The sequence below is a fragment of the Microdochium trichocladiopsis genome (genome assembly GCF_020744255.1).
Source record: "Microdochium trichocladiopsis strain MPI-CAGE-CH-0230 chromosome Unknown B0I36scaffold_6, whole genome shotgun sequence".
Classification (NCBI taxonomy): Eukaryota; Fungi; Ascomycota; class Sordariomycetes; order Xylariales; family Microdochiaceae; genus Microdochium; species Microdochium trichocladiopsis.
The window spans coordinates 2,894,539-2,922,030 of NW_025763549.1; the positions used below are offsets into that span (position 1 = coordinate 2,894,539).

Sequence of the window (27,492 nt, forward strand, 5' to 3'; positions counted from 1 at the left end):
AAAGCATGGTAAGATGCGAGCCCCTGTCAATAATATCACTTGGTACGTCGCATGGTTTTGCCTCCCCACACAGGAACAAGCCTGGGGTAAGCTGGGGTAGCTGTCGGAGTGTTCCGCTAGCTCGTTCATTGGAGAACGATGATTGGGTCGCGAGAGGGAGGAGCATCGGGCATCGGGCAAACTCATGTCCGGGAGGAGTTGGTAGAGACTTTGCCGGGGACCTAGCCCAGCAGAGTAATATTTACGGATTAGATTAGATTCGGCGGTCATCATCCTCCTTGCAGCGGGCATCGCGTCAATCCACGTCCGCTGTTCCTCTCATTGCCCCGTCAACTCTCGGTTCATCCGCCCGACGATGGACACGCTTCAGGCTCCGGCTTGCCAGGGTGACGGGGAGCTGGCCCCGAGCAGCAGCCAAGACATTCCGTCATGCCAGGGCTGTCGACTCCGCAAGCTGCGGTGCTCGCGTGAGCAGCCTGTCTGCACGCATTGCAGCCGCCTTTGTCAGCTGTGCAGAACTATCATTTTCTGCGGCAACGACTGACTTTGTCATCTCCACTAGGTGTCCCATGTGTGTACGAACTCAAGAAGAACAAGCCGGGGCTCAAGCTTGGTGCTGTAGAGGCCCTCAATCGACGGATGGGTGCGTCAGGTCATGATGCGATCGTGCTTGGTGATATTACACGCAATACTGACCTTGTAACAAGAGGCTCTCGAGCATGCCGTTCTTGAACTATCTCGAAACCAGTGCAATGGCTCACATGCTGCCGAGGCAGCCAGGTCACCGTCCGCACCATTACCCCAGCATCGCGTACGCACCACTGTAACTGCTTCCGCACAGCACGCGCAGCCGCCAGCCCTGGCCTCGCCCCGGAGAGACCTCGACCATGCCGTCGTTTCAGATGAAGCGGAACCTGGCATAGATCGGACGCGGAAACGCCGAAAGCTCGATAGTTGTGGCAACATAGCGATAGATGTATTCTGCCCACTCGAGCAGTTGAACAATGGCGTATCGTCGTTGCCACAACCAAGAGTGATGGAGAGCATCATCACGACATACTTTAGCCTGATCCAGCCCTGGATCCCAATTTTGCACGAGACCCGATTCCGCGCACAGCTGCACGACACAAAAAGGCAGCACGCACTAATTAACATCCTCCACGCCATGGTTGTCGCCACGGGCGAGAAGTAGATCCCCTATACCCACGACAACTGCCACAAGCAACGATACCGTTTCTTTCGATGTATATGAGCATCGCGAGGTCGTGGAGATTGTTTTCGAGACCTCAGTGGGATGGCTGATGAATCTGCCCTCGGAAGACCAGGGAGGCCTATATGCATGTGCCGTTGGGTCTTTGCTAGTTAGAATGGTCAAACACTGCCGGCGCCTCATTCGATTTCACAAGGAACGAAGCACGCAACGCCAGGTTAACAACAGCACAGTTACTGAATCACTATGCACTTCGGGCGACGGCATAGGCGGGTGCACGAATCCGACACCATTGACGACTGCCAGCATTGACATCATCGGTCCATTCGAACTACACAAGCGAGGCATGGCCCTGGAGGAGCATCATGGGCTCTATGGGGGACCGCTCGTGAGTATGTCCCCGAATTCCCTGATATTCTGTAACCCAATGCTTCGAAACGACAAGCCCGACTCCAAACATGCTGTAAAGCAGCGCTCCGGAGCATTCACAACGCAATCGCTGTGGACCATCAAGGCGAAGGACGCTGTCAGGCGTGGCCACGTTGTGCGAGGGGTCGCAGCTGAGCTCGGTAAATGGACGGCCATCTATCTACCTCCAGAGCCCATAGGACAACGTAAAAGCATGATTCAGGGGCACTGCAGCATTTAAAAGCGGCGCGCAAGCTAACCATTTACATGTCGGGAGACATGTAGGATCGACTTTTCTTCTGGATTTCTACTTCCGCTTTCTGTGCGTGGTGAGAGGGGGAAGCAAGCCGGAGTGCACTGATGCTGTCATCTTGCACTTTCTCGCGCTATTGTGCAAAGAGGATAATGAAAAAGAGTTCAGCAAAGATGTTCGGCGCCGTTCAGAAAGAGTATATGAAATACTCACGGAGGAATACGAGCCCACTTAAAAGAATGATGAACACAGGGGCGGGCAGCAGAACACCAACTTTCTTCTCTTGGCTATTCCTCTGTGAAGGATCCCTGAATGATTAGATTTTGCTTTGACCAAGTAGCAAAACGCCTATGATTTATGCAAAAAGGGTCTGGGTTCCGCTCTGGTGCATGTATTTCCGAGCGAAATTGAGTGTGCATCTGTGATCAGAACCTCGAGATCTGCGGCGGGGTGAGAATCACGATACTACGGGGTTGGCATGTCCACGGAGTAGATCGTGCCTCCACCGAGCACTGGGCAGTCCGTCCGTGGAAAAACCATACCGACATGGCTGGCAGTTCCTGCGTGCGGCCTGCATCCGCTGTACGTGCCCAGCCTCAAGAACCTGGTCTATGGCGGTTCGACATCAACAGGCGGACTCAGAATCAGTGATAGGCCTGCGCTAGCCTTCTGTATAATCTTGATCCGGCTGCAGTGGAGAAGTCACCATGCGTCAACTCCGCTTGAGGAGTACTAACATTGGAATCTCCTAATAATGTGGGTGGCGTTCCATCCTTGCAGCACTACAAAAACTCCCAGATGATTTGGCGTTGGCGGTTAGCGCCGACGAGGAGGATTCCGTCAGGGATGGAGCCTGCATGCAGGTCATATGGGACAATTCAAGAGGTGGTCTGGCAAAACTTTCTGCCGCACAGGTAGGGGCACAGTTATCATAAATAGTGTAGCAACGTTGAAAATATTGTTGGCTTCTACCAGAGCGGGCCGGTGCGCGGTCCCAGTAGGGGTTTTGGATGTGGCCGTCTTGTGACACCAGGGTTGCTGCGATCACTCCGGGCAAAAGCCTGCGACATGAATCTGAATCCATAAACGGTATTTTGCATCGACGACGGATTATTAGATAGATTGGCTCGTCGCGAACCGTCTCTGAGATACCAGGATCCACCAAACTCCCGACAGACCTAGTTTCGAGGTGCTGTTACTACGGACTGCGTGATGCTGGCACCGAGGCTGGCACCGAGGCTGGCACCGAGGCTGGCACCGAGGCTGGCGTCGTATAAGGGTTGACAGAGTTAGATAGCTCGTGCAGCTACCCTCTCGTCGCAGTTTAGAATTGATCGAACATTCTTGTCGCATGCTTCTCCGCATTACGCCTTCCGAAATCCGCATACTCCCAATCAGGTCCTTTAGCATATAAGTCTGCCTGCCACCTCGCGACCAGGCCGCCTCGCGACCACCCCCCACCTGCGCATGAAGCCATCACCAACCTCACCGTCACTCTGCAATAAAACCACAACCAGTCGTTAAAATGTCTTCAAATCAATTGAGCTGTATCTCTATGCAGTCCTCTTCGTCGGTGTCGCTTTCAATTAGCTCTACCTCGTCGTCGCTGCTGTTTATGTAGTCGTCGCTGCTAACGTCCGACCCCATCTCACGGCGAACCTGCCTCTTTGCGCGTTCCACGTTTACGACGGAAACGAAGTCTTTATTAGGATCCGGATCAGCTTTGCGACGTTTAGTAGGCTTTGAAGCCTCTAATACAGCTTTGAGGCGGTCTTTTTGGTGTTCTGCGGCGGTGTAACGGAGGTTCGAGTTCTCGACTGCTTTCGCCACCTTATTGAACAGCTTCCTGCAGGTCGCTGTCGCCAGCGCAGAATCGCACCACAGCATCAATTGGTGCAGTTCATAGACATCGCGACCTGTTTTTGGTGTTTTGACGTCAATTGCGCATAACGGCGTCAAGAAATCTGGCTCTGGGAACGTCAATTGGGCCTGATTTTGCGTAGTTGCAGGTGCTGACCGTGATTCCTCCAAACTCCGTACTACGAAGCGGGAGCTCAAGGCCTTCAACCTATTGTGTGGCCACACACCCGTGCCCTTGAAGCCCGCCAAGATGTTCTCCTTGTTCATCTTCTTCTTCCGCGCAAGTTGATATGCTTCAAGGAACTCCCGCTTGCCTGGGGACTCGTTCATGGTGTTGTAGGACACCTCCGTGACCGCCTGACGGTAGCATGATTTCACCGCCGAGAACACACCCACATCGAGTGGCTGAAGGACATGTGAGGTATGGGCCGGCAAGTAAATCAGCCAGATTTTATGGATAAAGCACTCCGCCATGAACTCTGCTGTTGTATGCGACTTGTGGCCGTCCAGAATAAGGCATCGCCAGTGTCCCCGAACAGCTGGAATGGTGTTGGGGATAAAGATCTCCTTCAGCCATTTCAGCGCAATATCATTGCTGGTCCACCCATTTAGTGATGTCTCAAAACACCAGTGCTTCCACTTATCGAGTTCGACGTCAGGAAACCACTGCTGCTGCACCGATTGGCCTTGAAGATAACGAGCGGAGGGATCGAACGACCAGCTGCAGAAATGGCCTCAATTATCGTGATCCAGGTCCTCCTGGCACCGTCCTTTTTCAAGGTGAAGTTGCGCAAGGCATCAGAGACCACGAGGCCATTATGACCAAGGCCCTCCGCCACTCCACACTCGTCTACGTTCCATATGTTGTCGGGCCGTACTCGTTTGCGCATCAATGACGTCAGTCGGTCGAAGAAGATGTCGATATTGGCCTTGCAAGCGCCGTTATAGCGTTTATACTCGATGAGTCGTGATCTCGAGGTCGTCAAGGCTGGGTTTCGGCGGGTGAAACGTCGGTACCAGTGACCACCGAGCCGTGCGGAGGGGTTATCGATGGACAGCAGTCGCGTCGCGAGGTGCCTAAATTGGGCCAACGGTGCTGCATAGCCCATAGCTGCTTGGTCGAGGGCCCAGGAGACCATATAATCCTCCTGGGTGACGGAGAGGGCTTGTTGGACTTGGTATTTTTGCTTGAAGGTTGGGACCGCCTGGAGGCGACGACGTAGGTAGGATCTGTCGACATTGTGTCGTTTGGCAGCCGTCGCAACAGGTACGCCCGCCTCAACATCGTCCAGTGCGCGGCGGGCACGCAATTGGTAGTCTTTTGGCACCATGACGACAGCCTCACTTTGGGTGGTCACAATGGTGGCAGTGAGGTCGCGGTGTGACACGGATCAACAGATTTATATAGCTAAATGTATGGTGGGGTGTTACGACGCGTCGCGTCGTGACCCCTGGTCGCGATGCGGCCTGGTCGCGAGGTGGCCGGTAGACTTAGTAGTTACCCTCGGCGTCCTCTTCTGTGTCAGCCTCATCGATCTTGTCAACTTGGGATCAGCCAATATCGCCGGCATGGGCCAGGATTTGCAGCTGGTGGGGGATCGATACGTGAGTTTACCCTTACTGATCACATCTTCCTATGTGAAGACCACGACTCTGTCTGGCGCTGACTGCTGGTACGGGGGTTTTTAGGCTATCGTTACGCTTGTGTTTTTCATTACGTACACGCTGGGCCAACAGCCATCGACAATTATTTTGCGAAAAATGACTAAGCACATTTAGAGCTCGTGAGAGCACATGAAAGGTTTCATGATGCTCCCTCCTATCCATTTATTCATTACTTTTTCCTTTGTCGAATATGCTGCTTTAGAATATATCCGCTGTAATCATCATTCTCATGCTCCTGCGAGCATCTGTCCCGAACGCCACAAATCTTCAATGCCCTTAAGCACAAGTATACGCTGCTGCCATGGCACGGCGACGTCGTGGCTCCACCGTCTTCATTGTGTTCCACGTGGGCGGAGACGATCGATCAAATTATGCTGACACTGGATTTTGTGGTGCCCTTTGTGTTCCGCAGGGAGTAAGACGATCTCGAGAAGCATGTTCTGCTTCTGTTCTAGCAAAGCCGGATCCCGCCCTAGATATATAAGCAGCGTCAGCCTGTACTATGGGAATCTCTGCAGCAGGCTAAGGAATTGCGATGTTATCCCTGAGTACGAATGGGCCATCGAGCTTGGCGGATCCATCTCCTCTCCAACATAACCACCGAATGCAACCAGTTTTTTATTTGACGAGGAGAGGAAACGAGGTCAGCTCGCCGATCATAATTGATAGTGCACAACCTAGAGCGCAGAACTTGGAAAACAGCAGGGTGTATTTATGCGATACAGCAGACAATGGCCGTCTACACTCTTTCCAAGAATTTGCCCGCGTGCGACGGCTGAGAGACGGCATGGAAGATTGTGGCGTGAGAGCTAGACCTCGGATGAGTGCTTTGCATGCAGTCTTTGCGGCGTTGTCAAGAGGCACTCATCCACGAGACACCGCACGAATGGATGGAGTAGGTGAAATGCCACTTATGACTCAAAAGAAAATGTTTCAAGCACGCCACTGTAAATAAATGTTCGAAAAACGACAACCCAGCTGTCAGAACATGCTGCTTCACCGCTCTACATTGGATCTGCAATCTCTCCACACTCAGGACACTTCCTCAGCTCCTCGTTGTTCTGCCAGTCGCGGATCAGCGGCGCCAGCTGCACGCCCAAGTCCGTACAGTGGAACACGTCCTCCCGGATCATGGTGACCTGGTCATGGTTACCCTTTGTGCAATACCAGCGTAGCCGATCCCTAGCGCTCTTTGGCCGTGTGCGCTCCATAACCAGACCCGAGGTATTAGCATAGCGGATGGGATTGTGTGGGGTAGAACCAGGTAGCATAAACATCTCGCCCTCGGCAATATGGATATCGCGGAACTGGCCGTTCTCGGCGATACGGAGGAGCATATCGCCTTTGAGCTGATAGAACCACTCTTCCATCTCGTTAACTGTTGGGGACGGGGATCAATTAGCATACGGACAAAACGAAGGCTTGATGGAGATGGGGTCTAGATGAGAGGGTGGAGCTTACCGTGGAAGTCGTTCCGCTTGTTGGGCCCGCCGACAACCATGAGGATAAAGTCATCACCCGTATAGAGGCAGTAGTTATTGACTGGGGGCTGCAGCTTCTCGCCGTTGCTGGCCAGCCAAGAGGCGAAGGCCAGGGGCGCGGGTATGGTCGGGTTACCCTTGTTTTCAAGCAGCACAGACATTGTGATAGTGGGTGACGAGACGTGCTCAAGAGGTGTGATCTCCGCTATAAGTAGAGCTTAGGGTCGGGGGTTGATCTGAAGATGATACCAAGCAGAGGGCTGAACCGTGGGCGCAAATTCTGCGCTGTCGAGGTGTGTAATTATGTATTTGACGAACAGTTGGTCCTGGGCGAGGACAGGCACACTACTTAAGACTCCGTCATACAACAGGCAAGTTGCTTACTCGATCTAGCCGCGCATCGCGAAGGGTAGTGGGAACGTGTAGGCTGCAGGCACGAAGTTCCCCTTCCGTGCTAATGATTGGTCGGTTGGATGCAGACCCTGGACGAACAACACTGCTGATTATTCAGGTCGGGACATAGTAGGGCCGCCTGCGGAAGGGGACGATCGGTCGGATATAGCCCTTCAGGTCGGGGCATAGTAGGGCCGCCTGCGAATGGGAACATTGCCGGCAGGAAATTTCGTCATGCAGGGAAAGGGATCGGGCTGTCCAAATCATATCGTCCTGGTCAAGGTGGTGAGCTGGGCGGACCGCTGGTGCAATGTGCAAGGCGATGGTGGTACATGGTACTTTGGTCATTGGCAAAAATAATTCTGGTGTATACTACGATGATGCGGCGCAGGGGAAAATTTGTGAGTTTTGGCAACTCGAGCGCTGCGATTGCTGCGATTATGCCAGTCGACTCAAGTAAGCGTAACATTGTGGTGGTTGGGCCGATGCTAGTCAACTCCAGCACCAGCGCAACGAGTAACTTATATCCCTCTGCTGTGCTTCAAATAAAATGTGACAGGACTATAGGGATTCTAGAGCCTGCGGCGATTCACCTGCGCGGAAAGGCGTAGACATAGCCATTAAGCCACTCCGTTCAAAGTATTGTTCATGATTACGCAGCTGGTGTAAAAGATTTGGTGGGTGGTCTTGCTTCTACCAATTCTACTGCTTCCACAGCGCCTGACATTGAATTTCGACGTTCAGCCGCTCATTTGGCAGCGCGGCGACCTGAATACACGTCCGCGACGGGGCTTTACTCTTATCGGGCCAGACCTCATTCCATTTCTCGTTCATGCCCTTATAGTCCGCCATATCAGTGAGGAAGACGGTCGCGTTAACAACGCTGTCCATGCCGCACTGGCCAGCTGTCGCGCCGCGGATGGTGCCTTCGATGTTGCTGAGAACAGCCTCGGTCTGGAGGCGGATGTCGAGCGTGTGCTTGCCCGTGGCCTCGTCCGTGGTGCAGCCGGCAACGGTATTATCGCCGCGGCGCGAGGAGATGCCCGATATGTAAATGAGTTGTGAGCCGGCCGGGATGATGCGGGCGTGCGGGTAGTTGGCGAGCACCTGCGCGCGCTCGGCGGGGAGGAAGTAGGGGATTCCGTTAGGGAAGGCCATTGTGAATGATGTGTTGTAGCTTTTGGGAGTAACAAGAGACGGTGTTAAGTATCGTTGTTCCAACAGGACACCAGCTCTCCCTCCGGCGAAAAATTCGCCCGCTGATAGTGGCAGTCTGTCCTGGCCTCGGATAGTAACCCTGCGGCCGGCTCGCGCACCCTAACCAATAATGACTGTGCCTCGTGCCCAATACTGCCTAGTGTCGGCCGCAGCGTCCGCAAGAGTCGTGCGGAGGAGTGGCGCGTGGGGGCCGTGTTGACACAAACCTTATTCTCTGCTGTCGCAACCTACCATCTCGTCCCAGTATCACGCTCGCCTCGACTACAGCACAACACCCTCACCTCTCGCAGACCACCCTCGGTGATCCTCAGGAGCTCCCTCAGCCTCATCACCGTGAACTGGATGCTGCGTGCCAGGACGACCGTCAAGGGCTCCTTGGCGCTTCTTGATCAGTGAGTTCGGGGATCGGTGGGGGTTCTGAGAAGGAGGACGTTGTTTTCGTGGAATTGTATAGCTCTAGACTTTCAAGTTGGGAAGGATGATCGTCGAGGCTGTTCTGTGATGTTGTAGTATAGTTAGCTCTTATTCATCTATTGCCTTAGAACACTCCAGACTCCAATGCTCGTCTTAACGCCTCGTCTATCAATTCCAAAAGAGTCCATACCAGTCCCAACTTGAAAGCCGACTACGCGCAAACGAAACCGGAAAACACCACGTGGGCACGTAAATCCTTGGTCTTGATTTCGTTTCTACAACCATACGCCTACTAATTACCCCCTTCACTCACAACTGATACCCAAAGTTCAACCACGATGACTGACTTGTATCGTCTCGAAAAAACAACCCCGGCTCAAGCTCATCCTCAAGCATCATGGCGTGGTAATCCGGGAACGACATGCCCAGAATTGACGTCTCGTCCATGAGTAGGTCCGTGACCATTGCTGCTGGATCACCGTGCTGGGACCTTGCACCACCGCCACGCAGGATCGACCCTGTGCCAGTTGTCATGTTACTGTTGTCATCATTGCTGTTGTTGTTAGTAGCGGTCGGGGACAAGCTGATTAATACTGCTGTCGCTGCTGCTGCTAATGCTAGTAGTGCCCCATTGGGGGGCATGACTTGTTAGCATCCCCGTCCAACTTCTCGTTTTGATAATCAAACGGCGACGACGGTCTTGACTGTTTCGAGAAGATTCACAGAGGGGACCAACTATGAAAAAAAGGGGCAAGCAAGCTCACCTCGGTGCCCATCGACGACCTGCATCAGCTGCCGCAGATGCTCTACGCAGCGGTCCACGAGCGCGTTGTCCTCGGACGTTAGCACGCCGAGCGCCTCGATGGCTTTTGCGATGGCCTCGCGGCCCTCGTCTTCCTGCTGCTGTTGGTTTTGATGATGGGTCTGATACTCTGCGTCGTGGTGGAGGTTCTGATGATGATGATGATGATGATGGAGGTGGCCGCCGACCGGCGGCAGATGTGGTGGTTTGCTACCTGTTGGGAGGAGGAGCAGGGTGCCGAGAACGGTGAGGGAGGCATTGAATGCTACAAGGTTTAGAAAAGGCAGTTATTTGGGGTAGTAGCGCTGGGTGTATGGGGGGAAGGACGTAGAGCAGAGGTACGAAGCAGGCAGGGGTGAGGAGAAGACAAGGGGACAGGAACATGACAGGACGAAACATAGGTAATGAAACACTCACCATAACAAAGCGTAAACCACCACGCGCCCAGCATGTGCCTGCCCAGCTCGGGCCGCGTCACAGCTTCGTGGACAATGGAAATGGACTCAACGGCTGCGCGAAAGCACGAGGTCATCATGTAGCTGTTCTGCATATAGCCTAGGGGCCCTGTGTGGAATTCACCGCCGGGAGAGCCGGCTGGGTGCTGTGCTGATATCGGCCGGTCGGAAAGAATGCCGCCGCCGCCGGGTTTATCGAGGAGGAAGCGCGCACATAGTGTGTTTATAAGGATCGGACGCAGCAGGAGCAGCTTAGTGTTGAGATACCGCAAGGTGAGGATGTTGCGGAGCTTGTCTACCTGCTGTGACGACGCCGACAGAGACGATGGCGGCGTCGAGGAGGAGAATGATGCTGGGGACGGCTCGTCCGGGATGCCCGAGTACGGCTGCTGCTGCGCGCCAGCACTAGCTGCCGACGAGGAGCTGCACACTGCAAGAGCCTTTGGTAGAGCTATGCGCCACTGGTCAAGGTCCTGCTCGAGCTGGATGATGCGCGTTATGAGGTCCGACGCGGAGAGGTCCTCGTGCTCAATGTTGTGCCCGTAGACCGAGGCAATGATCTTCCCCAAGATGCGGTACAACGTAATAGTCGCCGAGAAGAAGAGGGCCGACAACCCGCCCTCACGGTCCCTCTCAATCGGCATCGGCAGGTCGAGCCACACGTATTCCTCGGGGATAGCGCTCGGGCGACCAAACGTCATGCTCAGACTACGATCCAGCACAATACACCCGTACCACGTGCGCTTGCGCATCTCGCACTCGACGGGTGCAAACTTGGCTGACGCGGCGCCCGAATGCAGCCCAATGGACAGTGCTGTCTTGACGGCCAGCCCGTGCATTGTCCATGTCTGCACCGCGTGCTGCGTGCCCTGCAGGTACTGCGTTGAAAGTAACAGGTACTGTACCGTCTCGAGCGTCGTGCTACGCAGCATGTGCGTCCCGCAGAGGTTGCGTGCCTTGCAGAAGAAGAGCTCGGCGTCAGCCGCCGCAAGGCTCGTGTCTGGGCGCGAGGCGTCGGCCTGTATCGCTATGGCAAGCACAATATTGAGCAGTGCCAGCCACGTCCGGCGCACGCCGGCAAAAGCTGAGAGCCGTGCCTGACGGTACGTGTCCATGAAGGAGGTCTCGTGGATATAAGGGAAGAGCATGCCCGTGTTGGAAAAGTACTCCTGGAGGAGCTGCTCGGTGACATCCTCGGGGGCAGGATCGTCTGGGTGGATGGCCCTGAGGACGACAGCGCGCGGCGCATGTTGAGGGGCTTGAGGTTGATAATAGCAGTACCAGTGCCGGCGTAGCTCATCGGGCTTGCCGCCAGCATGGAGCGCAGGATGATGCGCATAAAGGAAATGTTGGCCGATGGCCCAAAGAAGCCCTGATCTTTTTCGTCGACAAACGAAATGGCCATGCCATCTGTGTCGTCCTCCTGTTCTACTTCTAGCTCCTGTGCGTGCTGCTTCAGATTGACCACGTTGTGACCCAGGCTTATACTGGAAGCAACAGAGCTGATGCTCTTTGAGGTGAGCAGTTCATTGTGGCGCTTGACCATCTCCTCAAGGACATGTAGGCGTGATTCTACGTCGGCAAACGCACTGCAAAATGTCGATTAGCGAAACCCAGTCACAGGGGACACAACAGCATACTCCTTTGGTACAATGACATTGGCGGCGGATGCCGGGGTTTCGTACACACACTCGAAGGCCATCCGCTCGCAGAGGTCGCACCTCGGCCGAGCACCATTGCACTATAATCACGGTGCGACTGTTGGCTCTCTTGCCCTCCATGGCACCACTAGTTACAGCGCGGTTGGGATGGGACTCACCCGAGATTTGCGGGCGCGACAAGGGTTACAGGCGAGGGCCACGCGCTGCCGCTTCAACCCGGACGTATTGCTGTTCTGCATGTCGTCGCCGGGCCCATTGCTCTTGAGCATGAGATGGATGAAGGGAAAGTGGTGGGACGATGGAAGGTAAGGGTCATGGCCGTTCGAGAAAGATAAATTGCCTCGACAGAATGCATTTGTCCGTTACCGACTCGACTTCAGCAGGGCTACCTGGAGGGCTAGAACCGATTGACCGGTCCGCCGTTCTGGTGGTGCTTCCGGAACCCGCCCACGCTGATCTGTGAGGGGACGCGCCCCAGCTTAGTAAAACTGCGGTCTCGGCAGTTGCGGGCGGAAGCTCAGTTTAGGCTACGCGTCAGCTGACTGGTGGACTGGCAAAGCCCCTGGAGAATCCCTACTGTGGCATATGCCCGGCCAGCTCGGCGTCTTGCTGGAGCTCGCGGGCAGAGAAGTCGTTGCTACAGGTGTATGGCGCCACGTATGAGAGCGCGTCAGCTTCGGAGACGTCCTTGGCGTCGCGACCCAGCACGATGCACAGCTCGCCCCGTAGTCGGGCTGCGTCTTCTGCGCGACCTTGTGGATGATGGCATTGATGGCCGTGGTCCTCTACGGTCCTGTTCGGCTTGATTAACATGGAGGGCTCCTTTGGTATTATGTGGCCTGTCTCCTCGATGGTGGTAGCTGTTAACAATTGCGCTGCACGCTGAAACAGCGCCTTGGCCTACTCTACTGTGGCTGGTGTAGTCCAGTCCGACGCATCGGACGACGGGGACTTCATTTGACCTCGGCCTTGAGGCTTGTGGCCTCGGTTGTCTGGCTCGGATCGAAGTTGCTGCCTTGGAGGATGGGCTCACTGCGCAGTATGTGGCCGTAGGTAACGACCAACCGGCGACAGATATGGGCATAGATGAGGATTCAGGGCGAGGATCTGCGCAGCAGGAGAGGCCCAAAGGCAGATGGGTAGAAGTTGCTAGCCAACACTCAAGAAGAGTCAAGGATATGTGGTATTTGTCAAGGAGAGTAATGCTTGCTTGCCCGACGAGTGGGAGTTCTGATCTATCCCCTTTGCAACGCATACCCGTGGCTCGGCTGACGGGGAAGCATCGGAACGGCCTCACCCTACGCTGTGTCATACCTTGCGGTCTTTGGGCAACAGCAGGATCTCGGAGCAAATACAAACATCTTCACGCATTAGATGAGATTTAAGCTGCACGGACCCAGCACTGCAACGCCCACGATCACCAGCAGTCTACACCCACACACATACACACGCCACCTACATCATGCCACGCACCGCTAAGCAGCTCCCCCGCGACCACAGCACCAGTAGTATTAAGACGCAGGAAGACCTGCTCGTGTCCCCCCAACACGTCAAAATATCGTCCCTATAGGCTCAGATGGTCCGCTTGAGCCTGGCTCTGCCCAACCCCAGCACCGTGCCTTTTGCCTGGGTGTATGACAAGATCCGTCCCTGCATGATGCACGCTGGCAATCTCGTCCGTGAGGAATGGCTAATAATCTCTCTTAGACATGATCCATCCCACAAGCACAGAGGTGGCGGCAGTAGCCAGAGTATTGTATGGTAAACAGGGAATTTCTAGTGAACGCACACAATCTGGACTAACTAGACCCTCATTGCGCAGCGACGGCGTGGCCATTTGGCAATCCCTTGCTGAAGCCCGTTTCTTTTATCTCCTCCCCTCTCCATCTAGCATACGCCTCTGCGACGTGCTCATGCATGTCGTACCTATGAATTTTTAGCTTTGTCAATCTCCTCAAGGCAGCAGCAACAACAGCCGTGAAGAGCACTCACAGGTTCATCTCCTCAATCGTCAGCTTGTCCGTCTCCTTGTTGACCTTGTACAGCTTGCTGTCTGTGTTGCTCGAGAAGCCGATGCGCTCGTTGAGGTTCTCACGTGCGCGCACCGAGGCGGCCTGGACCTTTGTGGCGCGGGGCTTGCGTATCTCCTCGTATACCTGGAGCGCCTCGTGGACGTTGCCGTTGAAGTGCTTGCGGCTAAAAGCGAGCCCGAGACCCGCCGCATCCTCAAGCGACTGGCACGCGCCCTGGCTCTGGTCGGGCATCATAGGGTGTGCAGCATCGCCCATGAGCGTCGCGACGCCCTTTGTCCAGAACGAGTATGGCTTGTGCATCCAGATACGCCAGGGCCGCACCTCGTAGCCCAGCTCGAGGTGCTTAAACACGTTGCGGTCCAAGTCTGGGTACGGTGCAAGAAGCTCCTCGACCGTCGACTGCTGCAGCCAGTTGGTCGTCTGCAGGTCGCTCACCTCGCGGGGAAACCAGCAGTAGTACGATAGTAGCTTGCCGCTATTGCAAGGGGATAGGATCACCTTGAAATGCGTGTCGTAGCCGCCCCAGTACTCGAGCGCCGAGTTCTCCGAGTAGTCGATGAGTCCCGCAGCGACGACCTTTTCGCGGTCCACGTTGGCGTGCAGGCAGGTGCACGCGGCCGGGGTGCGGTCCACTGTAATACCTACGAGAGTGCGCATAGCCGAGCCGATACCGTCGGCGCCGATAATAGCGTCATGCTTGGCGTGCACACCGTTCTCGAACGTGATCTCGCCCTTCTCGACGTTCGCCTCGACGCACTTGTGGTTGTGGAGAAGCTTGGCGGGCGGACCGTCGCCATGCTCGCCAATTGCGCTGTCCATGAGCATACGGTGCATGTACTGGCGGTGGAACATGTTGTAGACGTAGCCCCAGCGCTCCTTGTAGTCCTCAAGGCTATAGACGTTGATAGCCTCGCCTGTGTTCCAGTCGCGGCTGATGAGGTTCTTGAGCACAACGGGGTCGCCCATCTCAATATTGACCTTCCACTCCTCGAGCCACCGTGTACCGTTGGCAGCACACGAAATGGATGCGCCCACCTCGCCCACAAAGTCGGCCCGCTCGTAGATGGTGACGCGGTGGCCCTGTCTGCGCAGCGACACGGCTGCTGCCAGGCCACCGATGCCGCCGCCAATAATGGCAATATCGACCGTCTTGAAGTTGGAGTGTGTGGCCATCTTGATAGTTTTTGTTTTCGTGTTCGGCTGGGGAAGGTTATCACTCCAGAGAGAGGCTGGTAGGTTGTGCCACAAGACTTGCTGTCGAGCGTCCCAACCAGGTGAGCTTATCATCGACATTTGTTGCTACTGCTACCGGGCCATGCAGCACGATCCCGATCTAGCCGCGGTCACGGCATCTGGTGCATGCGTGGCGTCGTGCGTCTCTGCAGGTCCGTCACATGGTACTAACCCCTGCTGTTCCGTCCCGGGCCGGTACCAATGGTGTGCGGTATTGTGGCCGCGATAGGGAGAATCCTGGAGTCGACCGAGTCCGGAACGCCAGTCCGAGGCGCCGGCGCCGCATCTTACACATTTGGCATAGTACTAGACGTTAACGCCTTGGGGGTCGTCAGATGGTGGCAGGGGACACGACTGAGGCTGAAGCACAAGGCTGCTATCTCTGGAATCCGAGACAGCACGCGATATAGGCAGAACTAGTCCAGAGGGGCTCTCGCGCCTGCGACTCTGCTCTTCGACTACATAGCCGGCTCTTTTTCGTGCTGCGAGGCTCAACGACCACTCAGGAGCACCACCATCACCGCACCGCCAGCGCCATGGAGCGGTCTCGCACCGGATGCTCAACGTGCCGCAAGCGCAAGCGCAAGTGCGACGAGGCCCGCCCCGGCTGCTGGGCGTACGCCGCCCGCCACGAGCTCCGGTGGGGCATTGCTGGCGCCTCCCGGGGCCATCTCGCTGGCGCAACGACACCCGTTCGGCAGGCTCAGGCGGCCGCAGGATGGGCGGGATCAGGAGCATCAAGAGCATCAAGAGCACCAGCAGCAGAGGCGGCAACGATGGGCTCGACGAGGGTAGCCAACAGCCTCTTCCGGGCGCAGCACCGCGGCCGCGGGCACCAGCACTTCCAGCAGCACCAGTCCGAGCTCGCACGCGACGGCAACAGCATCGGGACGCGTCCCTCACCGCCCTCTGTCCAGATGCCTGTCTCCCCACCCGGCAGCAGCCTAGAGGCCTCCCCAACGAGCACCGATTCGGGCGTCGACCCAAACTTTGAAAAATGTCAGTCTCTGCCCCTCATTAGACCCCCTGGACCCGGCCGAAATACCTTGTACCAACACGGCTCGACCGCTCTTGTTGTCAGCATCGGCCTGCGATGTGTTTACACCACCAATGCAGATGTCTAGATCGAAGACATGTTCTGACAGCTCTCGATCGACTCGCTGGCCGTGACAACAGTGGGTGCGGCTGTCTAGACATATGTAGAGCAGGGCCGCTCACCCGTGTCGCTTGAGCAGACCAATGTCGCCATCCGCCTCTTACGAGACGAGCTCAACAGCAGCCACGGCATTGTGTCGGCGACGACCATGTGTGCCTCTTTGCTTGTCTGCAATCTTCAGGTCAGCCTGTAGCCCGTCGTATTTGCCCGCGACTCCAACGACTGACATGCGTGTGTGACAATTGCAGCTCTTTGAAGGCTCGCCCTGGACCGGGTATCTAGAGCTTATGATCAACCTCTACCGCCTGGAAGACGACCTAGCCTACCTCCAACCTGACCCCGAGTACGACCTGGCGTTGAGGCACCAGCTCGAGGTGCTCGCCATGATGGACATTTCATTCCTCGTGCTCAGCCGTGCCAGCGCCAGCGTCGGCATGTGTTCACGATTCTGCAAACTAAAAGAGTCGTGGGCAGGCGGCTGGTTGGCGGGCCTTAAGCCCGTGCTAGGGCTACCTCAGTCACTTGTCGACATTCTGGCGCGCACGTCCGAGGGCACGGAATCATGCCTGGAGCAAGATCTCTGGTATTGGCCTGGGGAGGTCGGCCATCTCCTACAGTACCAGCACTGGGATGCCGCCCGGTGTGCGGCCATCCTGCGCCTGCTAAGATGTCACCCTTGTCTGCCAACAGACTCGACCATCCCCTCGAGCGAGCTCCTCCTGTACCGTCTACTCAACTGCCTTCGAGTGCTGCAGAATGCCGTGGGGCGACCCGAGTACGACGCCGTGCTCAGCATGCGCGCAGCCATTATGGCAATTTCAGAGGCGAGCCTAATGGTCACCCTGCTGCGCAAACATAAAGAGTGGGCGCAGTCGCTGCACCGCATCCGCCAGCACCTGCTAGGCAGCGGTTCCGGCCCGACCCGCATCACGGAGCTGCTGTTCGAGCTCCTTGATGAGGCGTGGGATACGGGCCAGGACGAGTTCGACCTCGATGCACGGGCACGGGCACGCGGAATCGAGATCGCCATCTTCTAATAGGGTGTTGTCCAGAGCGCTGTATATAGCGCTGTCTATTGCATCTTCTATGGATGGGAAGCGAGTTTCACACGCTGGTTTCTGCTGGTGGAACCACATCTACAGTGTCACGATCCGACCTCCGGGGTCAACCGTATATTGGGCTTCGGGTTGCTGGTCTGATAAGATAGGTAAAACTCAGGCAATACTACTCGTCGAATGTCGTTGTTCTCATAGGGTTACTTAGAATAAATACCGCTCTCAATCAATTAAGTAACTGGTTTAAGTGAAAGGTGAGAATAATATTTAGATTAATTGCTGAAGTCCAAAGGCGAGAACTAACTATCTAGGGAATCCTCCTATCTATATACTCTTTGTCCTTTATTGTGTTTTGATATCATGTTGTATAGTCATGTCCTGTATGCATGACGGTCACGGTGGTAGGTCCTGACCGTCGTCGGTCTTGGCACCCTCGACGGTTATGGCCTTCATGCATGACCGCGAGTCTTGGCACCGCTCCTTATCCTTATCAGCGATAATGGTGACTCAGCATCTGTCCCCCCTGCCCTGCCCTGCCCGAGTACTTGGCCCGGCCATGCGGCCTTGTTTGTGTTCCTGTGCCCAAACAATCGTCCCCTGTTGGCTGGTCGTCACACCCATATACACTCATATACTCCAGTCATTAAGGAGAAGTCCCATATATAGTACGTGTAAGCCGTGCGATATATCGTTGCGCTAGCTCTTAAAAAGTGTTTGTACCACTGATGCTTCGTACAGGTGAATGCTGTAACGGTAAAATACCTGGTATAACAGGTCCCGCGTGACAGGCCGGGAAATACGAGCGTGCACAAGAAGGGCGCCCATGATATCCTAGGTAGGTAGCTGATTACTGAAATTTTGCGTCGGTTGCTAGAGGGGGTTCTCTACGGTGGTTAAATCCTTCAATTCGTCTCATGTACATTGAACTTAGAGGAAAGCCCGCAATTGTAATGAGATTAGCACTGGAGTGCTATAATGTTGACCAGATCTAGCTGGGGCACTCTGCAGGTGACTGAATATTTGCTTGATGTGATGTGGAGCAGGTAAGGTACGTACCGGTGCTCTAGGAGCAGCTGAGTCAGCATTTGGAGTGCCTATTCGAGCATATAAACCGAGCTTCAGAGCTCTGCTACACTCTTTAGATTTTCTCCTTTTTAGATCAGACGACTGTCAATAAACCCCTCTGAATCATCCATCTCATGCTCTTCGAACATCAAACCGTTGTTCCTACAAAACGTCACACTTGAAGAATAGACATAGAATTCAGCCATGAGAGGCCCACCACTTTGGCGAGCCATGAGGTCAAGATAGTATGGAACCCATGAGCACTATCCCCACGACAGCACTCCCTATCCCACAGGACATGGCCTACTTGGCCGCGGTAGCACCAGCCTCAAGTGCCTCACGCACGAACCGTTCGAGTGAAACAGGCTTGAATTCCGGGTACAGCTCTCGCGCGGACAGGAAACCAAGATACTTTGCATTTTCCGGGGTGTTGTCACCTCGGGCGCCCCATGAGCGTTGGTAATCAAGTAAAGTCAGCGAAACGCTGACAACGTGCTGCTGCTCTGCCGGGAGCTGGGCGATGCGCGCGTCAAGGGTGTTGGCGGAGAGCTGAGGTTTCATTAGCAAGAGCATGAAAAGTGAGAAGAAGCAGAAAGTAGCGGGCGACAGCGAGCAGAGATTAAGAAATAACCCACCTCTGTCCACATCGGCGCCTCGCCGGCCAGCCTCTCCACCATCTCGCCGACTTCTGTCTGCGTCGCAACCTCGCCCCACGCAAACACAGTTTTATTAATCGTCCTCTCGTCCGTGATAATCAGCGCCACGAAGCGCCCGACGTCGCGCAGGTCCGTCATGGCCGAAGGAGCTCCGCCCCCTGCGATGACTTCGCCCGCGGGCAGGTATAGGAGACTGCTCGCGTTGCTGGTGCCGGTGCCCGTGAGCTCGCGTTCGGAGTTCCCGTTTAGCCGGCGCGAGGGCACGCGCGGGAGGGAGAGCTGGTACCACCACCCGACGTCGATCGTGGTGTAGGGCTGGCGGACACGCTGGATGTGATCGAGAATGGCGTATTTCTGCGGGTTAGAACGGGCGCGTGTTAGTGTATTAGTCGAGTTGTGTTTGTAAAGGGAAGGAGCAAGGGAGAGGCTTAAGCTGTGAGCATCGCAGCCGGGAAGTCAGTTGGACACACGAAACAAGCTGTTTTGACAACAAGAAAAGCAATAATCAACAGCGATACAGCCGACAAAAAGCATCTACATGACTAAAAACCCAACTGACCGCATCAGATAGCGCCATGACCCCCCTGGGTGCTACAGTCTGGAAGTTACACGGAATGAACCGGCCCACACCGGCTGCCTTGGCCGCGTCGACGAGCGGGATCTGCTCGCTCAGGTTCATGAAGAAGGTAGTGGATATGACGACGTCGATGCCAGTAAGGATGCGTACAAGCTCCGGGTCCGCGGCGGCAGGTTTATCGCCGTACAGAGTAGGCGATGCGGGCAGCGACGCCAGGTCCACGGCGACCGTCTTAACGCCGCGATTGCGCAAGGCTTCAGCCTCAGGCTTGTCGATGGATGACGGGCGGGTCAGGGCGGTGATTTCCTGCGGCAGATTAGCAAGCGGTGCTTTCTCTTGCTGGGGGGAGCTGTTGGTGACTTGTAATGCTGAGCAGTGCATGGTTACGGGTGAGGACGAGGAGCTGGGGGCTAGAAGCGGCATATCATTTGGAAGGTTTGGGCTGGACTCACAAAGTCTATCCCGCTCTCCAGCAAGGCGTCGACAATAGATTGGCCCGTTTTGCCCGTGGCTCCGAGGATGGTGACCTTCATGTTTGCGAACAGCGAAAGATGCCTAACTTTTGCCGATATGATTATGGTTGGCACGGAGGTGCGGATCCGGAGCGCCGAGGTTTAGAAGAACGAACACGAAGGCTAAATAGAACGAGACAGGTAGCTAGCAAAACGCTGAGAAGAAAGTCCAGCAAGTTCTCTTTGACAACGAACTTGGAGAAGATAGACCGACAGAAGAGGACTTAAACGCACGTTTTATTCAAGGCTCGGCCCCTCTTTGCACCGTCCCCGACCGTCGAAAAGTCTCCGAGGTGTCCTGCTGATCTTTGCAAGTAGAAACACCCCAGAGCTAAGTGTCTGTCGGACAGCACCGCAGCGGGTATGAATAAACGTGTACCTGCACCCCAAACTATGCGGATGTGCCGGGTGGGGAGGTGGGGCGGCAGAGATGCGGTTACGTGAGCGCGGTGCTGAGAAATAAAAGCGGACGCCGGTTCGTGCGGGTTGGCGGAGATTCCGCAGGTGGGTGGCCTTTTGCGCGGCACAACCCATCGGGGTTTGTGCTGGCTCCGATTAAAAGCCGCGGATTCCAAATTAACACGCATTCCCAGACTCTTGAGCTAGACAATCGAATAATGCTAGACTGTTGGGGCCATATGAGTTGAGAGACCTCGTCTGTCGGTTACAATGTACCAGGGACAGCCGTGAGGGTCTGTATACGATGCGCGAACTCGACAGCAGTAAAGGGCTCGCTACTATCTAAGGGATCAAGGCTAGTAGAGGCATTTCACCTACTACGCAACGTCAAACCTCCTGTCCCGCTATGAAGAACTCGGCAATTGTAGGAAGGAGCATATTGTGACGACCCAACCAACAGGTCGCAGAATCGGGCCAGGGACAAGGGCAGGTTCAGCACGTGAGTCGAACACCCCAGGTTTCTTATGTAATCATTCCATTAGGTCAGCAAGGCCAGACAAGGTTGGATATGGTGGATCGCGACATATCCACGCATATCCAAATGGATAACATAATCCACAAGCGAGTGGATCGCACAAGCCAGTGGATCGGTCGTCCGCCAGTTTCGTGCAGGTCTCCTTCTTTCCTCCTTTTCTCAACCAATAATCATGGGACGACAATCAATCGAAAGCGACATGATTCTAGCGCTTCAGGCGCTTCAATCGGACCCAAACTTAAGCCTAAAAAAGGCTGCATCAATCTACAACGTATTATTCTCTACCCTCCAGCGACGACAAGCCGGCCAACCTGCGAAACGCGATACCCGACCATGTAACCAGAAATTGACCTCGTACGAAGAGGACAGCATCGTACGATATATAATCGATCTAGATTCGCGATCGTTTCCGCCGCGGATAAGTGGTGTTCGAGAAATGGCGGATCGACTCCTCCGCGAACGCGACGCGCCACGCGTTGGAATGAACTGGACCGCAAACTTCGTACGACGACGACCTGAGCTCCGTACGCGTTTTAATCGAAGAATCGACTATCAGAGAGTCCTCTGCGAAGATCCGGACGCGTATCGCGCGTGGTCTTCCCTTGTACGAAACGTAATCGCGAAATATGGAATCCACGATGACGATATCTACAACTTCGACGAGACCGGGTTCGCGATGGGCAAAATCTCTGCAGAAACAGTCGTTACAACCTCCGATCGACGCGGAAGGCCTAGAGCCGTACAACAAGGCAACCAGGAATGGGTTACAGCTATCCAGTGTATTGGGTCGTCCGGCAATTCGATCCCGCCGTATATCATCTTCGCAGGCAAGGTCCACCTCGACTCCCGGACGTCCGACAGCCCTCTACCGTCCGACTGGGTAATCGCACTCTCTGAAAATGGGTGGAAGACGAACGAGCGAGGTCTAGAATGGGCGAAACATTTCGATTTCCATACAAAGAGTTATACGAAGGGTGCTTTCCGGCTCCTGATCCTCGACGGCCACGAGAGCCACCACTCGACCGATTTCGAGCTATTCTGTAAGGAGCAGAGCATTATAACGCTCTGTATGCCTGCTCACTCGTAGCATAAGCTCCAGCCTCTCGATGTCGGGTGCTTTGGGCCTCTAAAACGGGCATACGGCAAAGAAATCGAGGGTCTCATGCGGGCGTATATTACGCGTATCGCAAAGGAGGACTTCCTCCCAGCCTTTTACAAGGCGCACAATGCTGCAATGGCTAAGTCAAACGTCCAAGCAGGCTTTCGAGCGACTGGCCTCGTACCGTACAACCCGGATTATGTGATTTCACAGCTAGATGTGAAGCTTCGGACGCCAACACCGCCTGGGTCCTCTGCCGGCTTACCGCCACCCTGGGTCTCAAGGACGCCAAATAACCCGATCGAGGCCGAAACACAGACCGAATACATTAAGAATCGCATTATACGACATCAAGGAAGCTCTCCTTCATCGATAATTGCAAGCTTACGGCAGCTGAACAAAGGAGTCTCGATGATGGTGCACGAGCAGACCCTAATGCGCCACGACATAGCCGAACTTCGAGATGCAAATGACCGCCTTAGCCGCCGTCGGCGTACGAAGAAAAAACAGCTACAGAAAGGAGGATCCCTTACAATTACCCAGTCGCAAGATTTAAAGGCTCAAATAGACGCGACGGTACAGTTAGTAGCAGAAACGACTCAGAGTAGTGGTCGTACGAGGAGGCCAGAAACACGCGCGCGACGCTGTGGCGTCTGCGGCGAGCCTGGTCACAATGCGCGTACGTGTCAGGAAGTTGAGTCTGCCTCTGGAGAAGAGAATTCTGAATAGTTTCAATTGATTTAAGGCGTTGTGGTTGATTTAACTTATACATTGTCGTACGAGTACCGGAAGACCGATCCACTGGCTTGTGCGATCCACTCGCTTGTGGATTACGTTATGCCGGATCACAACATATTCAGAGTTATCCACAAGAACACGATGAAGGACAAAGGTATATATAGCGGGAAGGTTTGTCTAGGCAGTTAGTTTACCTTTGAACTCCTGCGATCAATCTAAGTATCATTCTCACCCTTCACTTGAACCAGTCACTCAATTGATTGAGAGTGGTATCTCTTCCAAGGGACACAACCCCCAAGAGACAACGACATTCGACGAGTAGTATTGCCTGAGCTTTACCTATCTTAGCAGGACAGCCCCCGAAGCCCGACCTACGGTTGACCCCAAAGGTCGGATCGTGACACATATAGGCCGCCTGGCCTCTGCTGTCGCAGCAATTCGTTTCCCTTTTCCGCATGGCGCATAGATTCTTGATGGTTGGGGTATGGTCAGTAGGCATTACACACATAGAAGTGGCTGTGATTGATAGATCTAAGGCTTCAATTTTTTATTCCAGAGGCTAACATCATCAGCGTAGATGCATACTGAACAAGAGGATGCCAGCATAGAGCATTAACCATAAAGTACCCGCATTCTGCCCTCGGGGTGCCCATTCGCAAACCAAGCCCAATAATGGTGTATGTAAGACAGCGCGCAAGATACGTCAGTGAGTTTTCAAGAGCCCGTCGTAAATTTCCGATTCGACTCGCTGGTCGCCTGGGCTTGTGGTCCCGGCCGGTGTGTACGGTCGAGTTATACAGGTTCGGGCTATGTCTCCGGGGCACCAGGCCTACCGGAGGCGGCTTACCCTCCGGTACAATAAACCGGTGAAGCCTTGGTGGGTCGATGGCGGGTGAGCGTCTTGCCCCTCGTGGGTTTGGGGCTCGAAGCCTCCCTTAGGCCCGCCTTGCAGAGGAAGCAGGTGTTGATTTCAGTGGCTCTACCCAAACTATTCGATGCATCATGATGCAGAAGAACTAGTGTAAATTTGTTGCCCGTCATAAGAGCTGGACTTCGCAAAAGCATGCTAAGCAGCGCGTCGTAGCTGCCGAAAGAGCCCTCGAAGAACGCGCGGATTCAGAGGATTGGGAGCACATTCGGTGGAGTGAAGGACCCCACTTCTCCTTCGGCCCCGAGAATGGCAACTCTTGTGAAGGTTGTGAAGCGCCTAGCCCTGGGCGCTAGCGTGTGCCACGCGTCGCGTCTAGACTGCATCTGCCTCAAACAAGGGGGCCCGGAACAGCTAAGGTTACTTCCCGGGACCCCAGGTTTTGCCTCAGCAAATCGTCTCGGCAGACACTGTCGGCATTTCATCACCTAACCTTGATTGGCTAGTTCCTGGAGTATCGCGCAGAGAATTTCATATCGTTGAAAACGCAGCATCGCCACAATCGTGGTTTCGAAGCCTTCAAGCGCATTTTCGAACCTCCAATTGTCTGATTTTGATTAAGTGAATGAGCCGGACATCAGACGTTTAGTCGTCTTATCAGGCCCTTTGCAAAGGCCCACTTTGCTGGTAAGCCGGTCGTACCGTATCTTAGTTGGGATAGGGCTGCAAGCTATCGCGATTGTCGTACCGGCCCGAACACCTTGCTTGAACTCTAATAAGAGTGCCACCAAACCTTGTTCACAGCCCACTGACAGGGACTCGACATTAGCCTGGCGTTCCCCGCAGCTAGCGTGCCGTCTGGATATAAATTGAGCCCAGCATAAGCCCCAGATCCTCTGATCAGTCAATCACTCTGCTTAGTCTTTACGCCCTTGACAGCCAATCCAAAGTGCCAACAAATATCAGCCGTCCTTATCGATTTTTTATATTTACTTGCCCCAGACACACGCGACCTCCAGCGCGTTGCCTCATATAATGGCCGCTGTGGAGATGAACGTCGGCATTGTCAAAGACGAGTGCACCAAGACTGGATCGCAGCTCGAGGAGGCTGTGAAGAACACCAAGATTGACCACCATGAATATGCCCGCATTTTGGCCGAATTCAATTTGACTCCAGAGGAACAGCACCGTATCATTCGCAAGGTTGATCGCCGAGTAGTGGTTACCCTCGGCGTCCTCTTCTGTGTCAGCCTCATTGATCGGGTCAACTTAGGATCGGCCAACATCGCTGGCATGGGCCAGGATCTGGAGTTGACAGGAGATCGATACGTAAGTTTACCTTTACTGGTCATATCTTGCTATACAGAGGCCACAACTTTGTCTGGTGCTAACTGCTGGTACGGGGTTTTCAGGCCATCGTTACACTCGTGTTTTTTATTACGTACACGCTGGGACAACAGCCATCGACGATCATTTTGCGAGAAATAGGCCCCCGCAAGTTCATCACGATGATTGTGATCCTTTGGGGAGCAGTCACTCTCGGAATTGGCTTCACAACGCACTGGGAGCAGCTGGCCGGAATCCGGGTCATTCTGGGTCTCTTTGAGTCTGGCCTTTTCCCGGGCTCGGTTTACCTGCTCAGTACCTGGTACACCAGATGTAAGTCTCGACCTTGCGAGGCCCTGGCGCCTCTTGCTAACACACTATTCCGACAGACGAGGTAGGGGTAAGGTACTCTGTCTTCTATACAGTAGGCACTGTGGCGTCTGCCTTTTCGGGTATTCTCGCGTACGGCGTAAGTCATATCCGTTCGGTTTACGAGTGCTAGGAAGCATATCGTTGACATGGCCCGTATTATCGACCCACAGCTCACTCAGATGAATGGCCTCGCGAACCTGGCCGGCTGGCGGTGGATCTTCATCATCGAGGGCCTGGCCACGTGCTTGTTGGGCTCTGTGGCATACCTGCTGCTTGTCGAATTCCCCGAATCAAAGACCGACTCATGGAGCTTCTTGGACCAGCGGTCGCGGGACTGGATTATGGCGCGAGTGAACGCAGACCGTGGTGATGCTGTTGCCCAGCCATTCCACTTACGCAAGTTCTTCTCCCCGGCCTCGGACTGGAAGATCTGGGCTACTGGCATTCTACTCTGCAACCTCACGACCTTGAATTATGCCCTAGCCTTCTTCCTCCCCATCATTTTAACAACAAACATGGGATTCAGCGTCGCTGCCGCGCAGTGTCTCACTGCCCCACCATACATCGCCGCCGCCTTCTTGATGTATGGCTCCGCCCATTACAGCGACAAGCTTCGGCTGCGCGCACCCTTCCTTATCCTCAACATGCTCATTGCACTCGTCGGGCTTCCTATCATGGGTTTTGCAAGCAGCGCTGCGGTCCGATACTTTGGCGTCTTTCTCGTCACTATGGGAACCTTGTCAACGACCCCGCTGGTGTTTGCCTACCAGGCTAACAATATCCGCGGCCACTGGAAACGAGCTTTCTGCAGTAGCACTACGCTCGCATTTGGAGGCATCGGCGGCATCATCGGTGGGGTCGTTTTTAGGTAAGTGGCCCATTGGTCGTGGTGCTTAATGTTGCATACTTTAAGTGCTGTACGCGACTCGAGGCGCAGCTGATGGGACGACTACTCATCCTTTCCGCGGTGATAGACCCCAAGATGCGCCATACTTCCGGACCGGCTTGATCATCTGCATGGCTCTCCTTGGCTTGAACTTGATCATAGTTGTCTGCCTGACTGCCGCCTACCGGACCCTTAACGGAAAAGCCGACCGCGGGGACATGATGCTCGAGAATTACGATGTACGATCTGACGAAAACCTCCCCCTCTTTGCAACCCCATGGCTAACAGTCCTGATGTAGGGCGAGTCTCCACCTGATTTCCGCTACACGTACTAAGATCCCATAAGCCAGCCAGAAGAAACCTGGGTATTCCCTTTCGATGGTGTAGAATGGGCTAATTTCTTTCGTGCTGCGTAATGCGGTAAAGACATTCTTTTTTCAAGAATATTGAGTCGAGTGTCCATTGATATTATTTCTATTATTGCATTTGATTCGTAGTGTCGGCTCTCCAATGCAATTAGACTCTGTTTTCCATCCGACAACATCATTTCAAAGGTTGAGTAAGCGCCGCAAGGAAAATGAAGCAGTTCAGAGCAGTGCAGAAAATGATAGCTTTCACTACGCTCTCTTGACACATTCTGCTCGCATAGATGGTGTAGATTGGTGATGCAGATAGACGGGGCCAACGTACGGTCAGCGGGAGAAGTTAGGGATTGTGACGGACAGGAAGAACAAAAAACTTATAAAAGCCTAATCGTTTGAGTCCTTAGGTTGTACTATGAAAGTACTATGAAAGTAGTCCGGCGATAATCTTTGTTCTGGAGACCAGAGAATGTCACCTATGGATGATGGCCCGCCAGCCAAGGTGTATGGTGACTTACGGTGACTAGTGGGCCAACATTTCTAGCTCCTGAATGGTATCTAACGGATGTGAATGCTGTTATAGCTGGTTGTCAATCGTGGACAAGACCCAGCGAGTCATACGTAGACGATAACAAATGCCCTGGGACGTTGAAGTCTGCAACTACGACTGCTAAGAGCTGCGAGGCTCATTATCCGTTTGCCTCCGTGCCAATCACGCCACAAGGTGCCAGAATGCCCACGGAACAGGCAGATAAATGCCATAACCGGCGAACAGTAGCCGTAAATGAGCCGGAAAACTG

At 54.4% G+C, this 27,492-nt stretch overlaps 10 protein-coding genes across 10 annotated transcripts; 4 read left to right on the top strand and 6 right to left on the bottom strand.

Moving 5' to 3' along the window:
* Positions 1 to 355: 355 nt before the first annotated feature.
* On the top strand, positions 356 to 1,192 carry B0I36DRAFT_364217 (uncharacterized protein; the record flags this gene model as incomplete). The annotated part of the gene is made up of 3 exons (XM_046158930.1): positions 356 to 467; positions 563 to 643; positions 708 to 1,192. The coding sequence occupies 3 exons, from the start codon at positions 356 to 358 to the stop codon at positions 1,190 to 1,192; spliced, it is 678 nt and encodes a 225-aa protein (XP_046012018.1).
* A 3,822-nt stretch (positions 1,193 to 5,014) lies between these two features.
* B0I36DRAFT_326274 (uncharacterized protein) lies at positions 5,015 to 5,533 on the top strand. Its single transcript, XM_046154317.1, has one exon. The coding sequence runs from the start codon at positions 5,061 to 5,063 to the stop codon at positions 5,418 to 5,420; it is 360 nt and encodes a 119-aa protein (XP_046012019.1). The 5' UTR covers positions 5,015 to 5,060; the 3' UTR covers positions 5,421 to 5,533.
* An 867-nt stretch (positions 5,534 to 6,400) lies between these two features.
* Positions 6,401 to 7,038, bottom strand: B0I36DRAFT_245115 (3-hydroxyanthranilate 3,4-dioxygenase 2; the record flags this gene model as incomplete). The annotated part of the gene is made up of 2 exons (XM_046150127.1): positions 6,401 to 6,774; positions 6,858 to 7,038. 2 exons carry the CDS (start codon positions 7,036 to 7,038, stop codon positions 6,401 to 6,403), a joined length of 555 nt encoding a protein of 184 aa, XP_046012020.1.
* Positions 7,039 to 7,972: 934 nt separating this feature from the next.
* B0I36DRAFT_245763 (Endoribonuclease L-PSP/chorismate mutase-like protein) lies at positions 7,973 to 8,428 on the bottom strand (the record flags this gene model as incomplete). The annotated part of the gene is made up of 1 exon (XM_046150183.1): positions 7,973 to 8,428. One exon carries the CDS (start codon positions 8,426 to 8,428, stop codon positions 7,973 to 7,975), a length of 456 nt encoding a protein of 151 aa, XP_046012021.1.
* A 574-nt stretch (positions 8,429 to 9,002) lies between these two features.
* On the bottom strand, positions 9,003 to 12,089 carry B0I36DRAFT_385125 (fungal-specific transcription factor domain-containing protein; the record flags this gene model as incomplete). The annotated part of the gene is made up of 6 exons (XM_046161044.1): positions 9,003 to 9,513; positions 9,667 to 9,969; positions 10,122 to 11,369; positions 11,441 to 11,748; positions 11,800 to 11,900; positions 11,979 to 12,089. 6 exons carry the CDS (start codon positions 12,087 to 12,089, stop codon positions 9,212 to 9,214), a joined length of 2,373 nt encoding a protein of 790 aa, XP_046012022.1. The 3' UTR covers positions 9,003 to 9,211.
* A 304-nt stretch (positions 12,090 to 12,393) lies between these two features.
* Positions 12,394 to 12,775, bottom strand: B0I36DRAFT_202783 (uncharacterized protein; the record flags this gene model as incomplete). Its single annotated transcript, XM_046148789.1, has 2 exons — positions 12,394 to 12,666; positions 12,725 to 12,775. Coding segments are annotated over 2 exons (324 nt in total), but the record flags the coding sequence as incomplete, so codon positions are not given.
* A 1,033-nt stretch (positions 12,776 to 13,808) lies between these two features.
* On the bottom strand, positions 13,809 to 15,735 carry B0I36DRAFT_423194 (uncharacterized protein; the record flags this gene model as incomplete). Its single annotated transcript, XM_046162238.1, has 2 exons — positions 13,809 to 15,002; positions 15,712 to 15,735. 2 exons carry the CDS (start codon positions 15,733 to 15,735, stop codon positions 13,809 to 13,811), a joined length of 1,218 nt encoding a protein of 405 aa, XP_046012024.1.
* Positions 15,736 to 16,282: 547 nt separating this feature from the next.
* Positions 16,283 to 17,520, top strand: B0I36DRAFT_411952 (uncharacterized protein; the record flags this gene model as incomplete). Its single annotated transcript, XM_046161953.1, has 2 exons — positions 16,283 to 16,423; positions 16,491 to 17,520. Coding segments are annotated over 2 exons (930 nt in total), but the record flags the coding sequence as incomplete, so codon positions are not given.
* Positions 17,521 to 18,665: 1,145 nt separating this feature from the next.
* B0I36DRAFT_364224 (uncharacterized protein) lies at positions 18,666 to 20,128 on the bottom strand (the record flags this gene model as incomplete). The annotated part of the gene is made up of 4 exons (XM_046158931.1): positions 18,666 to 18,911; positions 18,998 to 19,372; positions 19,578 to 19,901; positions 20,048 to 20,128. 4 exons carry the CDS (start codon positions 20,126 to 20,128, stop codon positions 18,666 to 18,668), a joined length of 1,026 nt encoding a protein of 341 aa, XP_046012026.1.
* A 4,668-nt stretch (positions 20,129 to 24,796) lies between these two features.
* On the top strand, positions 24,797 to 26,665 carry B0I36DRAFT_291499 (major facilitator superfamily domain-containing protein; the record flags this gene model as incomplete). The annotated part of the gene is made up of 6 exons (XM_046151737.1): positions 24,797 to 25,075; positions 25,159 to 25,405; positions 25,462 to 25,541; positions 25,615 to 26,312; positions 26,419 to 26,569; positions 26,630 to 26,665. 6 exons carry the CDS (start codon positions 24,797 to 24,799, stop codon positions 26,663 to 26,665), a joined length of 1,491 nt encoding a protein of 496 aa, XP_046012027.1.
* Between the last annotated feature and the right edge of the window lie 827 nt (positions 26,666 to 27,492).

Excerpts from the sequence above, each read along its gene's own strand:
- B0I36DRAFT_326274 (XM_046154317.1), top strand. The coding sequence starts at position 5,061 with ATGACGACAGCCTCACTTTGGGTGGTCACAATGGTGGCAGTGAGGTCG.